Genomic DNA, 12,869 nt, shown 5'->3' with positions numbered 1-12,869 from the left:
AACTGCTAGGTGGGCAGGAGTAGGGACCGAGCAACGTGAGCTCACCCCGTCGTGGGGATTCGAACCGCTGACCTTCTGATCGGCAAGCCCTAGGCTCTGTGGTTTAACCCACAGCGCCACCCGCGTCCCTCATACATTAAATACATCTAGTCAAAATAGCAGACATGCCAACGTTTTAAACAAAGATGTCCGTTTGCAAGATTCAGGACACACCAGACACTCGCCCACCCTAAAAAAATAATGATCAGAACTGTAGTTTGATAAAGGTGCTAGAATTGTAGGTCCATGAATGGTAAATTAGGGTTCAGAGCAGGGGTCAGCAACCTTTTTCAGCTGTGGGCCGGTCCACCATCCTTCAGACCATGTGGTGGGCCGGACTACATTTTTTGGGGGAAAATAGGAACGAATTCCTATGCCCCACAAATAACCCAGAGATGCATTTTAAATAAAAGGACACATTACAGTGGTACCTCGGGTTAAGTACTTAATTCGTTCCAGAGGTCCGTACTTAACCGGAAACTGTTCTTAACCTGAAGCACCACTTTAGCTAATGGGGCCTCCTGCTGCCGCCACGCCACCGGAGCACGATTTCTGTTCTCATCCTGAAGCAAAGTTCTTAACCTGAAGCACTATTTCTGGGTTACTGGAGACTGTAACCTAAAGTGTATGTAACCTGAAGCGTATATAACCCGAGGTACCACTGTATACTCATGTAAAAATACGCTGATTCCCAGACTGTCTACAGGCTGGATTTAGAAGGCGATTGGGCCGCATCCGGCCCCTGGGCCTTAGGTTGCCTACCCCTGGTTCACAGGATTGTTGGGAGGGGTAGTATGTTTTAAATGTATGGTGTGTGTGTGTGCAGATTCATCTCGTTCACCAAAATACTATGATCTGCTCCTGGTGTTGCTATGAATCGCAGCCTTGCCTGCTCCCAAAACACTGGGCACTTTTAAAATACACAATTAGCCGAACAAAAGCAACAGTGATCACAAGCGAATGTGGAATGTGGTTTCGTTTTGCAGTTTACAAAATCGTGACCGCAGTCCTGATTTGTGGAAACAAACGCCTTGGAATTCCAGAGGGGTGGCCCTATATTTGTCTGTTGAAGGAAAAACAACAAAACCCTCCCCTTCACCTTTAAGACAGGCCACTTTATTATGGCATAAACTTTAATGGACCAAAGTGGGTAGACTGGGAAGCAGGGAGGTTTGTCAGCAGAGAGACCTAAAGGTCATGGAATGAAAGGCGCATATCGCTAAGCAGAGTTGAAATGAAGACAACAAGATTAGAACAGGATATAGAAACCTTACTGTGAGGTTATCGGTTGCTCTGCTTGTTTGTTTGGTGTACAGACCCACCACACAAACAAGATTATATATTTAGTTTTGCTTTTGAAAGCTGCTGCGTCATCTGTTTTGGAAAGCAAAGAACCCAAAATATCAGCTGCCCCTGTATCTAAAGTTAAGGCAGATAGGTTAAACAACCTTCTGTCTAAGTCTAGCAGTGCAATTCTCAGCCTGCTTTCTCAGAAACAGGTTTTGCTCACTTCCATGGGGAAGGTTAGCTTAAATAAATGCAGACCCTCCGAGTTTCCCCATTTTCCAGGGTCGGTCCTGGATTTCCAGAAGCCGTCCCGGTTTCTGATTTGATTCTGGAATGACCCTCTTTTCCTTAGGACGCCCCTATTTTCATCGGACAAATGTTTGAAGCTATCTGACCCCTGAGCCATCTGAAGGCAGCCCTGCATATAGGAAAGTTTTTTAATGTTTAATTATGGTTTTATATATGTTGCAAGCTGCCCCACTGTTTCAATAGGAAAAGCAAAGCCTGCAGGCCTTATATGTCTCTTCCTCAACGGAAGCCTACAAAAAAGATGGCTGCCCCTAGAGTCAGGTCTGCAGTGTCTGTAGCTAATAATAATAATAAATAAGAATAAGAATACTGACAGTGCAGCGGGGGGTGAGGCAAAAGGGAGGACGAACTGAGCAAAAATTGGAGAATACTTTAAATGTGAGGAGGGAAGTTAAATTCTGCTCCCCTCCCTAAGATATTTCATCTACATGAGCTTCCTTTCCAAAAAAAAACCCCCAAGGAAATTGCAAAATAAAGTATTTAGCCTTAAGTTCTACACCATGCCGTGAGCATCCTGAGGTGCTTCACATAGATTCAGCACCCAGTCATGTCATTGCTGATTTAAGCTGCAAGCGGAATAGCAATGCTGCCTCCAGATTTCTGGAACCCAAATAACATTCTGTAGCCAGGAGGGAAGTCGTGTGTGTGTGTGTGTGTGTGTGTGTGTGTGTGTGTGTGTGTGTGTTGAATGATGGTTTTCATTTGAACCACAGGTGTGTGTGTGAAAGGGTTAAGCAAACCTACCTTTTGCTAAGCTCCTGATCATATTTCCCTTCTTCACCACAAACTGTGTTTTAGGCAAGGGAAGAAAAGAAATGTATATAGAGGCAATGGTGTTTTGAAAGTGAAGTGTTAAAGTGCTGGGACTGATTCCTAGAGAGGTGAGATGGACCATAAAGAAGGGAAGGTCTGGAGCATGGGTAGGCAACCTAAGGCCCGGGGGCCGGATGCGGCCCAATTGCCTTCTCAATCCGACCCGTGGACGGTCTGGGAATCAGCGTGTTTTTACATGAGCAGAATGTGTCCTTTTATTTAAAATGCATCTCTGGGTTATTTGTGGGGCGTAGGAATTTCCCTCCCCCTGAAATACAGTCCAGCCCCCCACAAGGTCTGAGGGACAGTGGACTTGGCCCCCTGCTGAAAAAGTCTGCTAACCCCTGGTCTGGAGCAATTTCTGCAGACAATAACCAGCCCAACAGTGCGCTGAACAAGCTGCATGATGGGTTCTTACACAACTGTTCTGTTGTGTTTTTAAAAAGGCTCTTTTTTCTGAGCCAAAGCAGAGGTTGAACAAGAAAAGGAAACATGATGTTTTGCTCCTGGTGCCATGCAGATTGCTATTAAATGAAAAGTGAAAAAGCTCGCCTGTTCCACAGTAAATGCTTCACTACAGAAGCAGCACATAGAGCAGGGGTCAGCAACCTTTTTCAGCCATGGGCCGGTCCACCGTCCCTCAAGGCGACTCTACATCTGGCTGGTAATAATAATAATAATAATAATAATAATAATAATAATAATAATAATTTTTTATTTATACCCCGCCCTCCCCAGCCAAGGCCGGGCTCAGAGCGGCTTACAAGCAATAATAAAAACAAGAAGAATGGTTACAACTTAAAAACAAAAATAAAATACAGCATTAAAATCATGGAACATTAAAATATTAAAATGTAGCCTCATCGCAGGAGGAGAAGGAAAAGAAAAAATTAAGAGGGGGAAGGAATCAAATTGGCTCCAAGCCAAAGGCCAGGCGGAACAACTCTGTCTTACAGGCCCTGCGGAAAGAAATCAGATCCCACAGGGCCCTGGTCTCATGAGGCAGAGCGTTCCACCAGGCCGGGGCCAGTGTTGAAAAGGCCCTGGCCCTGGTTGAAGCTAATCTAACTTCCTTAGGGCCCGGGACCTCTAGGGTGTTGTTATTTATGGACCTTGAGGCTCTCCGTGGGGCATACCAGGAGAGGCGGTCCCGTAGGTACGAGGGTCCTAGGCCATGAAGGGCTTTAAAGGTCAAAAGCAGCACCTTAAATCTGGTAAGAAGATGATTGAAGTTTGGAGCCCAGCCAGGATCCTGGAATTGCCGGGGGTTGGACTAGATGACCCTTGGCATCCCTTCCAACTCTACTATCAAGCAGCCAATGGAAGGGGCGGGGGAGCAAGATGCAGAACAAGGGAAGGAAGAACCACACACCCCAACAGCCCCCTCTGGCCTGACCCACGGTGGCCTCATCCCAGCACATTTTGACCCCCCTGATTTTATTTTTCTTTATTCATCTGCCTGACAACCCAGCAGCCTGGGCCCTGTTTGCCAGCTGATGTCACAAAGTGCTGCTTTGCAAGCAAGCCTTATATTGCCCTGCAAGAGGGATGCCTGTCAGATGTTGGTGATAGACTTGAGAGAAATGGATTCTGAAGGTAGGAGGCTCGGAGAAGATGAGTGGCACTATTATTATTATTATTAGCCACTATTGCCTGCATTACCAGGGACGTGGGTGGCGCTGTGGGTAAAAGCCTCAGCGCCTAGGGCTTGCCGATCGAAAGGTCGGCGGTTCGAATCCCCGCGGCGGGGTGCGCTCCCGTTGTTTGGTCCCAGCGCCTGCCAACCTAGCAGTTCAAAAGCACCCCCGGGTGCAAGTAGATAAATAGGGACCGCTTACTAGCGGGAAGGTAAACGGCGTTTCCGTGTGTGGCTCTGGCTCGCCAGATGCAGCTTGTCACGCTGGCCACGTGACCCGGAAGTGTCTCCGGACAGCGCCGGCCCCCGGCCTCTTGAGTGAGATGGGCGCACAACCCCAGAGTCTGTCAAGACTGGCCCGTACGGGCAGGGGTACCTTTACCTTTATTGCCTGCATTGCTGACACACATCTAAAGAAGCAGGAAAGTTTTGGCACTTTTAAGTCAGTGGTTTTTATTCACACAATGTTCCCAGTTGCGCCTCAGCTGTGTCATAGCTACGGGAAACTGCCCAGAATAGACCCACATCCCATGTCATTATGGCCTCCCTCGGGAGAAAGGGTGCAATATAAATTCAACAAATAAAATAATTATAAGTGAGTGTCCGGCTTGGGAACGTTCTTTGGAAGCTGAACGTCCGACATGGCTTCCTTCTGAGTGTAGGAAGCTCCTGCAGCCAATCGGAAGCCGTCCCTTGCGTCCCCCCTCTTCTAGAACCCACCACTCTCAACCAACTCTCAACTGCCTCCCCACCAACATTCAGACTTACTTTAATAGTCTGAAAGGACCCTGAATCTTTCTACAGCTAGTATCCACCACTATGGCTGAGTTTCGCAAAGGTGAGAGCCTGGAAGCTACAAATGCCCGGGATCATTTTGGGGACATCATGTGCTATAAATGTTCATTAAAGTAAAGGTAAAGGTACCCCTGCCCATACGGGCCAGTCTTGACAGACTCTGGGGTTGTGCGCCCATCTCACTCAAGAGGCCGGGGGCCAGCGCTGTCCGGAGACACTTCCGGGTCACGTGGCCAGCGTGACCAAGCTGCATCTGGCAAGCCAGAGCCGCACACGGAAACGCCGTTTACCTTCCCGCCAGTAAGCGGTCCCTATTTATCTACTTGCACCCGGGGGTGCTTTCGAACTGCTAGGTTGGCAGGCGCTGGGACCGAACAACGGGAGCGCACCCTGCCGCGGGGATTCGAACCGCCGACCTTTCGATCGGCAAGCCCTAGGTGCTGAGGCTTTTACCCACAGCGCCACCCGCGTCCCCTAAATGTTCATTAGATGCACTTTAAATCATAGGATTATAGAATTATAGATTATAGACTTGTAGACGGAATTGTAGAGATTTGCTAGAGAAAAATGAATGCTGATGGTAGATGGCCCAGAGGAGATGAGTGGCATGTTGTTGTTGTTGGCATCACCCACCACTGATGCATGTGGCTTGGCTCCCTGGCTTGCCTTGTCCACAGATGTTGCTAGCTTGGCAGGTCCTCAGCTGTGGACCCCAGATGGTATTTTCTGTTGTGAATTACTGGTTGGTAACTTCCTCTGTTTTTGTTTTCCTTTCTGTCTCACAGGTTCTCAGAAAGGAAGGCCACAGCAGCTGCTCTGGCGCCGTGGGGAACCATTAGAAATCGTGGTATGTTGATTCCATGGGGAATCCATTTCCCGCATATTTATTTATTTATATTTCTATACCGCTTTATATTTGTAATAAAAACCTCAAAGCGGTTTACAGCATAGTAAGTCAATAAAACGGGATAGAAAACAGAGGAAGATGGAAAGGAATTGCTGAAACAATTAATAGAAGTGGAATATAAAAAGGGAGGTGTGAGGAGGTCATTGAAATAAGTGAATGAAAGATGAGATATTGAAATTGATGTGTTTTAAATTGTTTTTGTTTTGTTTTGTCACTTTAATGTGTTAGTGCTATGTAGTGTTTCTGTATTGTATTGTTCTTTTTTTTGTAGTGTTTAAATTGTTGGAAAAGTAATAAATATTATTTTTTTTAAAAAAAGAATAAATCAATAAAACATAGCTGGGCGATGTTCCTCCGGCCTCAGGAGGAGCCTCTTTAGTAGGGCTGGCTAGTGGGTCTGGTCCTCGCCCCTCAGGCCAGGTGGAAAGGGCCTTGCAGGGAGCGGCCTTCACCCTCCCACCTGCCCCCTATGACCCTCCGCTGGCTGGCCGTCCCCTGATGTGGCTGGGGGGAGAGACAATATGGAGGGCGAACTGCTCCAGAAGAAAATAATTGGGAAAGCTTGCAAATACCAGATAGCCTTAGTATTTAAATACATAATGTGATGAATTAATACATTTAATGCTGAATTGTAAAGAAAGAAAGATGTTAAGTGATTAAGTTAATTTTTTAAGAATATAGGTTTTGGAAAACTGTTAAAATGATATACACGGAAATTCAACCAGGGGGATACGAGGAAGTCACTTAACAATGTTACTAAGTTTGGTTTAAATGCGGTTGAGATTTATGTTTGTTTAATTTATTTTTTTGGAAAATTAATTAAAAAAAATTGGGGGGGGGGAATCTTTGGGGAGGGTCCCCTGTCCCCTAGAGCGGATGCCTATGGCAGGAGAGTAAAATGTCCTTCTTCCTTTGCAGGGCCGTGGTTTGGAAGTGCCGGTCAGGGCTCCGGCCAAGCAGCAGCCCAGCGGTGCCACGTCCCAAACCAACATCTGCAGGTATGCTGTGCCCTTCTGTGGCAGGGGTGGGTCAGTCTGAGGATGGCACAGCCAGTGTGCTCACACTGGGTCCCACACGGCAGAGGGGGCCCAAGGAATGCTGAAGAACAAGAGGGAGGGGTGCCAAGTTGTAGGGTTGTACAGGTAGGGCCATAGTTAGGGGGTGGTGAGGTGGGCCCCTGCAGGTGAGCGCAAAATCGGCTAGAAATATGTCCATCATTTGTCTATAAATAAAAATATTGATTATTGCCTCATAAGAAAAGGTTTTTAATAGAGGGTGAATTGAATGGGTGGAGGGTTGGAGGAGAGGCAGAAAGAAGAGGTCATTTGTCCGTGGCTAGGGGGCGTGATAGGGACGCGGGTGGCACTGTGGGTTAAACCACAGAGCCTAGGACTTGCCGATCAGAAGGTCGGCGGTTCGAATCCCCGTGACAGGGTGAACTCCCTTTGTTCGGTCCCAGCTCCTGCCAACCTAGCAGTCTGAAAGCACGTCAAAGTGCAAGTAGATAAATACGTACGGGCATGGCGGGAAGGTAAACGGCGTTTCCGTGCGCTGCTCTGGTTCGCCAGAAGCGGCTTAGTCATGCTGGCCACATGACCCGGAAGCTGTACGCCGGCTCCCTCGGCCAGTAAAGCGAGATGAGCGCCGCAACCCCAGAGTCAGCCACGACTGGACCTAATGGTCAGGGGTCCGTTTACCTTTACCTTTAGGAGGTGCGATTTGGACGGTTCTCCAGGGGCGCAAGATCACTCAGCTACGGCTCTGCGTACAGGAGGCCCTTGACATATGAGAGCCCAAAGTTGGCCCTTGATTGGGCACAGTTCCAGGTCAAAACCTGTGGAGGCCCCTAGGCAGTCAAAATAGCCCTGGGCTCCTCGCAAACCATATCCTGATACATTTTTGATTTTACCAACCAACAATAATTAATAGCTAAAACAAACAGTATTTATTCTGATCCGTTGTTGCCTGGCCCATAGGCCTGCTCTGTCCATTGGGTAATCTGGCTCTGGTGGAGATCAATCCCAGAATCCCCCCCCCCCCAGTCATCCCTTCCTTCAGTCAGAAGCAGACATGGTGTGTGGAACTGGACCAGGGAAGAAGTGGCTCTCCTTGCCTTCTTAGCCCATCTTATTCTCTAATTTCTGTATCCCATGCAACTGTCCTTCCTGAGGTTCTAGCCAACCTCAGCTGGTGGTCTCAGTTACCATAACGAACCTTAGAATAAAAGAGATACCTGTTATTACCTATATATTTATCTGGAACTCCTCCAGCCAATCATACTAACTGAGCTTGTTTCTTCCTTAGGCGAGAGGCCGGCCAGAACAAAGGGGGAAAGGCTCCCAGCTCAGGTAAGTGGAAATGCCCACTGAGTGCCCCATATTCTAGGAATGCTTCCTTCCCTTGTCCCCCACCCTCATGCCCCAGACTGGGGCTAGCATGGCAGGGAGCCAGGCGCCTGCTCATGTTTCTTTTTTCTTTGCAGTGTGGGAGCCTTTCCCCAACACATATTTTGTTCTGGCGAAATCCCTGGAGAGACGTGGCGAACATCAGGTACGAGGGCAGAGGGAATGAAGGGATCCTTGTGAAACATGTTTTGGGAGTCCACCTGTGGCTTCCATTCTCATGCGATGTCCTTCTTCCTCCACAGGGCCACGCCTCCAGGGATGAGGCTCCAGCGCCAGCTCCCGGAATGAAGAACCGAACATCCCGGCGGTTCCCGGCTGACGTCCCTCGCGGCGCGTCCCCACTGCCCCTCCTCCGTACGGGCATGGCTCCATCCCGGCCCGGTTTGGCACAGAAGCAGCAGCCAAAGTTTCCTCCCATTAAAACAGCTTCTCAGGTGAGGGAGGAGACTTTGGCTGTTGCTTCTGTGCTAGGCCGGTCGGACGCCCGTACGGTGGAGAAGTGGGGAGCCCTGATAAGATCAGGTAGGAGGAAATGTCCCTTCCCAGGTCCCCCACCCTCCTGCCCCAGACTGGGGCTAGCGTGGCTGGGAGACAGGCGCCTGATGATGTCTCCGTTTGTTTTGCAGCGAGGGAGAAGTTCAGCCGTGGAACCGCCGCATTCCTCCGGGAGGGACTGGAGCCCAGACAACGGCCTCTCGCCCCTGAGGTAATGGGACAGGGGGGAGGAGGGGGGCCGTAGGACACACACAAGGAGGGCCTGCAGGATCAGGCCAAGGGGCCATCTGGTCCAGCCTCCTCTTCCCCCAGGGGCCACCCAGATGGCACTGCGAAAGCAGCCAACAGGATTCGAGCCCAAGAAGCAGTGCTTCAAATATCCCTTCTTTCTTGCAGGATCTCGATCGTGCACCGCTGTGGCTGCTGCCCAAGCCTCCCCCCAAAAGACCAGGTAAGAGGAAGGGTGCCTTTGCATGGGGAGGGGAGAATGTTGGGGGCCATCCTACAGGGGTTGCTTCACTACATCTCCCATTGTCCTTGACGACTGTCCTTTCTCCCCTTCTTTTTTTATAAAAAACCCCCACAGCTTGAGGATTCCACAGCTTGACGAATTCCAGAGTGTTTGGATCTCTGCTGAAGGACTGTATTCCGGTTTCTGATTTTTCAGCTGCTGAAGCATTTGAAAGCTTTACAAATAGAGGCTTTACAAATGTGAAGAGCGAACTTTTCCCTGTTCATCCTTTGGACACACCGGATACTTTTGTTGTTGTTGTTGTTGCTAAATCAAGATAAGATGAATTTTTCTACTCTGAGAAATATTCCGGGGCTGCATGCACCGCTGAAGCTGCAGAAGGAATTCCAAGCAGTGAAGCTGCTCCAGCGTCTTCCTTTCCTTCCTAGTTCTAACTTGTCCCTGGATATCTGGAAAGGCAACTGTGACTGCATTGGTTTTGAGGATATTCTGAACGACCCGGCACAGAGTGAAGGAATGGGAGATCCTCATCTTTTGGTAGAACACAAACTTCGTTTCTTATAATGCGCGCATCCTCCATCCTTCTGTTCATGAAAATGTTTCTTACCTGTGTCCCTGTGGGTTCAAGTAAACCATATAAACAGTAGTTGTACAGCACTTGTTTTGATACACACAATGTCTCACTTACCCTGATGAAAACAAGGCACATTAAATGCTTAAATATATTACTTTTGTTCTGTGTTTACTGTCAGTACAAATGTCTTGTAAGTGGGTATTTTTTTAAAAAAATCTGGAAATATCTCTATTCAGGGCAATTACTGTTTCACGTCTGCAACTGTGGAACTGTAAACATTAAAAAGTCTATAGAAAAGGGACGTTTTAGATTGAATGCTCTTGTTCTTTGCCATCTATAACCCAGGTATTTGCTGTTTAATCTTTCTTTCCTTGTGCTTGATGACATGGCATCTTCTAAAAACAATGAGTAAAATTTTCTATAAATGCGACAAAACAAAACAAAAAAACCGAGCTCCCCACCGGGGCAACCCAAGCTCTGAAGAGTTTAGGCTGTCTCAATTTGGGAAACGGGCCGTGGCAGCAGGGGGAGAGATCAGCTCATCAGCACACAGCCTCTAAGACTGTCCCCGGAGTGAGAAAACTCCCCAAATTTAATCCCAATAAGGAGAGTGAATTCAAAGAATTAGTGGAACAACTTTTGAAAAGTGTCTGGGGGTGAAAGAAGGGAGTCCACTCTTGCGCTGGTCAGAGCAGCGTGGGGAAAATCGGACTGGAAAGAACCGGGTACAACTATACCTTTAGTCTCCGAGTATATGGGCATAGAAGGGATCCAAGAATTGTAGAGCTGGAAGGGACCACAAGGATCATCTAGTCCAACCCCCTTCAATGCAGGAGCCCCACGTTGGGCAAAAGATTCCTGCAATGCAGGGGGCTGGACTAGATGACCCCCAGTGTCCCCTCCAACTCTACTGTTCTTTGATTCTCATACAAATGCTGTGAATGGCCTGCATCTGAGGGGCTGCGATGACCCTCTAAGTTGCATCCTGCAGGGATAAATGCCTCACCCTGAAGAGAGACTGCTTCCCATCACTCATTTAGAACTCTAAACGACCAGGAGCAGGAAGAAAGTAAAGAAAAATCCGTTCCAGGATCTGTTTCCTTCTTTTTTATTTTTTATTATTTTATTTAACATAATTATTACAAAATACAAGCAGAATGTATACAAATGCATACATACGTACGTACGTACATACATACATATATTTTTCAGATAAGCACACACGTATAAAAAAAAAGAGAAAAGGAAGAGAAGAAAAAAGAAAATGAAAAAATAAGAAGAAAAATTGGAAGAAGAAGAAAAATTGGAAGAATTTCTTCCAAATTTGTTCTACAAATATCTCAATAATAAAATTTCATTGATTGACTTCCATCACTTTTTAAACAAACTTGTATCTGTTATTCCGTATTCCCCCCCCCCCCCCAATCTTGTACAAATATACTAAGTTGCATCCTGCAGGGATAAATGCCTCGCCCTGAAGAGAGACTGCTTCCCATCACTCATTTACGGGTTGGACCACCAGGAGCAGGAAGAGAGTAAAGAAAAATCTGTCCCAGGATCTGTTTCCTTCTCACTGCTCTGCATGGGCACACTAGCCATCAGCAACAGGAGGGCATCTTCTGCACATATATTTTCCAAATACATTCTAGGTGGTTAGTTCTGCCCCACTGAAGCCAGCTTGTACCTTCCCCTATTATTGTGACTCACAATTGCTACTGTGATAGGAATTTTATGGTCTTAAAGGTAAAGGTACCCCTGCCCGTACAGGCCAGTCTTGACAGACTCTAGGGTTGTGCACCCATCTCACTTAAGAGGCCGGGGGCCAGCGCTGTCCGGAGACACTTCTGGGTCACATGGCCAGCGTGACATCGCTGCTCTGGCGAGCCAGAGCCGCACACGGAAACGCCGTTTACCTTCCCGCTAGTAAGCGGTCCCTATTTATCTACTTGCACCCGAGGGTGCTTTCGAACTGCTAGGTTGGCAGGCGCTGGGACCGAGCAACGGGAGCGCACCCCGCCGCGGGGATTCGAACCGCCGACCTTTCAATCGGCAAGCCCTAAGCGCTGAGGCTTTTACCCACAGCGCCACCCGCGTCCCTTTATGGTCTTAGATATATGGTAATGTTCATGAGCGTACCAACCAAGCACGTACATAGATCAGCACAGGAAGGCCAACCTGGAACCATTTTGATTCCTAAACTGACCAAATCTTTTCTCTGCAAGGTCAAAATGGAAAAGCCTCCCCATTGTCTTTTCCTTAACAAATCCTGTCTTAAGGGTATGTCTGTGTTTGAATAGGGTGTGAGCCTGTGACCTGGCCCAGGAACTAAGTATTTATCATTACAAAAGACTGGCCAGGCTCCCCAGGCAATCCAATCAAGTAACCTGCCAGACAGGAGATAAACAACAACAGGAGAAAAACAATATTCAAATTTCTGTTTTAGACCGCCTTTTCTGTGATGTAGGTGTGATGTATCTGAGGGGTGGTCTTAGGTTACACCCCTTCTGTGATGTATGTATGATGTTTCTGGGGGTGGTCTTGATCTACAGGGTGGCAGTTTCAAAAGTCTTTATAAGGCCTTGCACACCATTTTTCTGGGTACCTCCTCTCTCCTGCAAGTGAGGGGAGCACCCTGTTGCAAGAGTTCAATAAAGGCCAAGCCTACAGGCTGCTGTTTTGCTCCAAGTAATCCTGGTCGGTGTCTTTGTTTTTGTCCAAGGGAGCCCTCGGATTTTTCCGTTAACACAACCTTCACACACTAAAAGCATTTACTGTATTTTTCGCTCTATAGGACGCACCTCTTGTGAGAGCTTGCAGAGCTGTGTGTGTTCCTGTGAGATCTCACGCGACCATCCCAGGCTCCTAGCACGTCAAGAAGGCCTTGCTCAGTGATCAAGGCGGAAATACTGAAAGCTCTTTCAATGCCAGGAAAATCTTCCTTGCGTTTAATTTGAGCAATTTTGACCAGGCAGCCTGCAACCGTGCAAAGTTGAAATTGCACAAGTTAAATGCACATAAAACTGTATGTGCATCGTACTGTAGTGGATTATGTTTTTATGCTTTTCAGATGATAAAATTGGGCATTCTTTTTTTTTAATGCTACCTACAAAAGAAATCAACAAATTTGCAAATAACAG

General features: G+C 47.6%; 1 protein-coding gene and 1 pseudogene across 1 annotated transcript; both read left to right on the top strand.

Moving 5' to 3' along the window:
* The first annotated feature begins 4,806 nt into the window (after nt 1–4,806).
* Nucleotides 4,807–9,381, top strand: LOC114581530 (uncharacterized). The gene is made up of 9 exons (XM_077918313.1): nt 4,807–4,922; nt 5,665–5,726; nt 6,705–6,784; nt 8,091–8,188; nt 8,269–8,336; nt 8,434–8,713; nt 8,818–8,897; nt 9,083–9,137; nt 9,273–9,381. Exons 1-9 carry the CDS (start codon nt 4,904–4,906, stop codon nt 9,275–9,277), a joined length of 747 nt encoding a protein of 248 aa, XP_077774439.1. The 5' UTR covers nt 4,807–4,903; the 3' UTR covers nt 9,278–9,381.
* On the top strand, nt 9,278–9,883 carry LOC114581417 (proteasome maturation protein pseudogene; annotated as a pseudogene).
* The last annotated feature ends 2,986 nt before the right edge of the window (nt 9,884–12,869 follow it).

The sequence above is a fragment of the Podarcis muralis genome, chromosome 13, assembly GCF_964188315.1.
Source record: "Podarcis muralis chromosome 13, rPodMur119.hap1.1, whole genome shotgun sequence".
NCBI classification, from domain to species: Eukaryota; Metazoa; Chordata; class Lepidosauria; order Squamata; family Lacertidae; genus Podarcis; species Podarcis muralis.
Note: the sequence above shows the minus strand (reverse complement) of the source record. Positions and strands in the feature narration are given on the sequence as shown.

Bases quoted from the DNA above. Each gene is read 5' to 3' on its own strand.
- LOC114581530 (XM_077918313.1), top strand. The intron at 8,189-8,268 runs GTCCCCCACCCT...TTTTCTTTGCAG, and splicing joins TAGGAATGCTTCCTTCCCTT to TGTGGGAGCCTTTCCCCAAC. The intron at 8,898-9,082 runs GTAATGGGACAG...TCTTTCTTGCAG, and splicing joins AACGGCCTCTCGCCCCTGAG to GATCTCGATCGTGCACCGCT.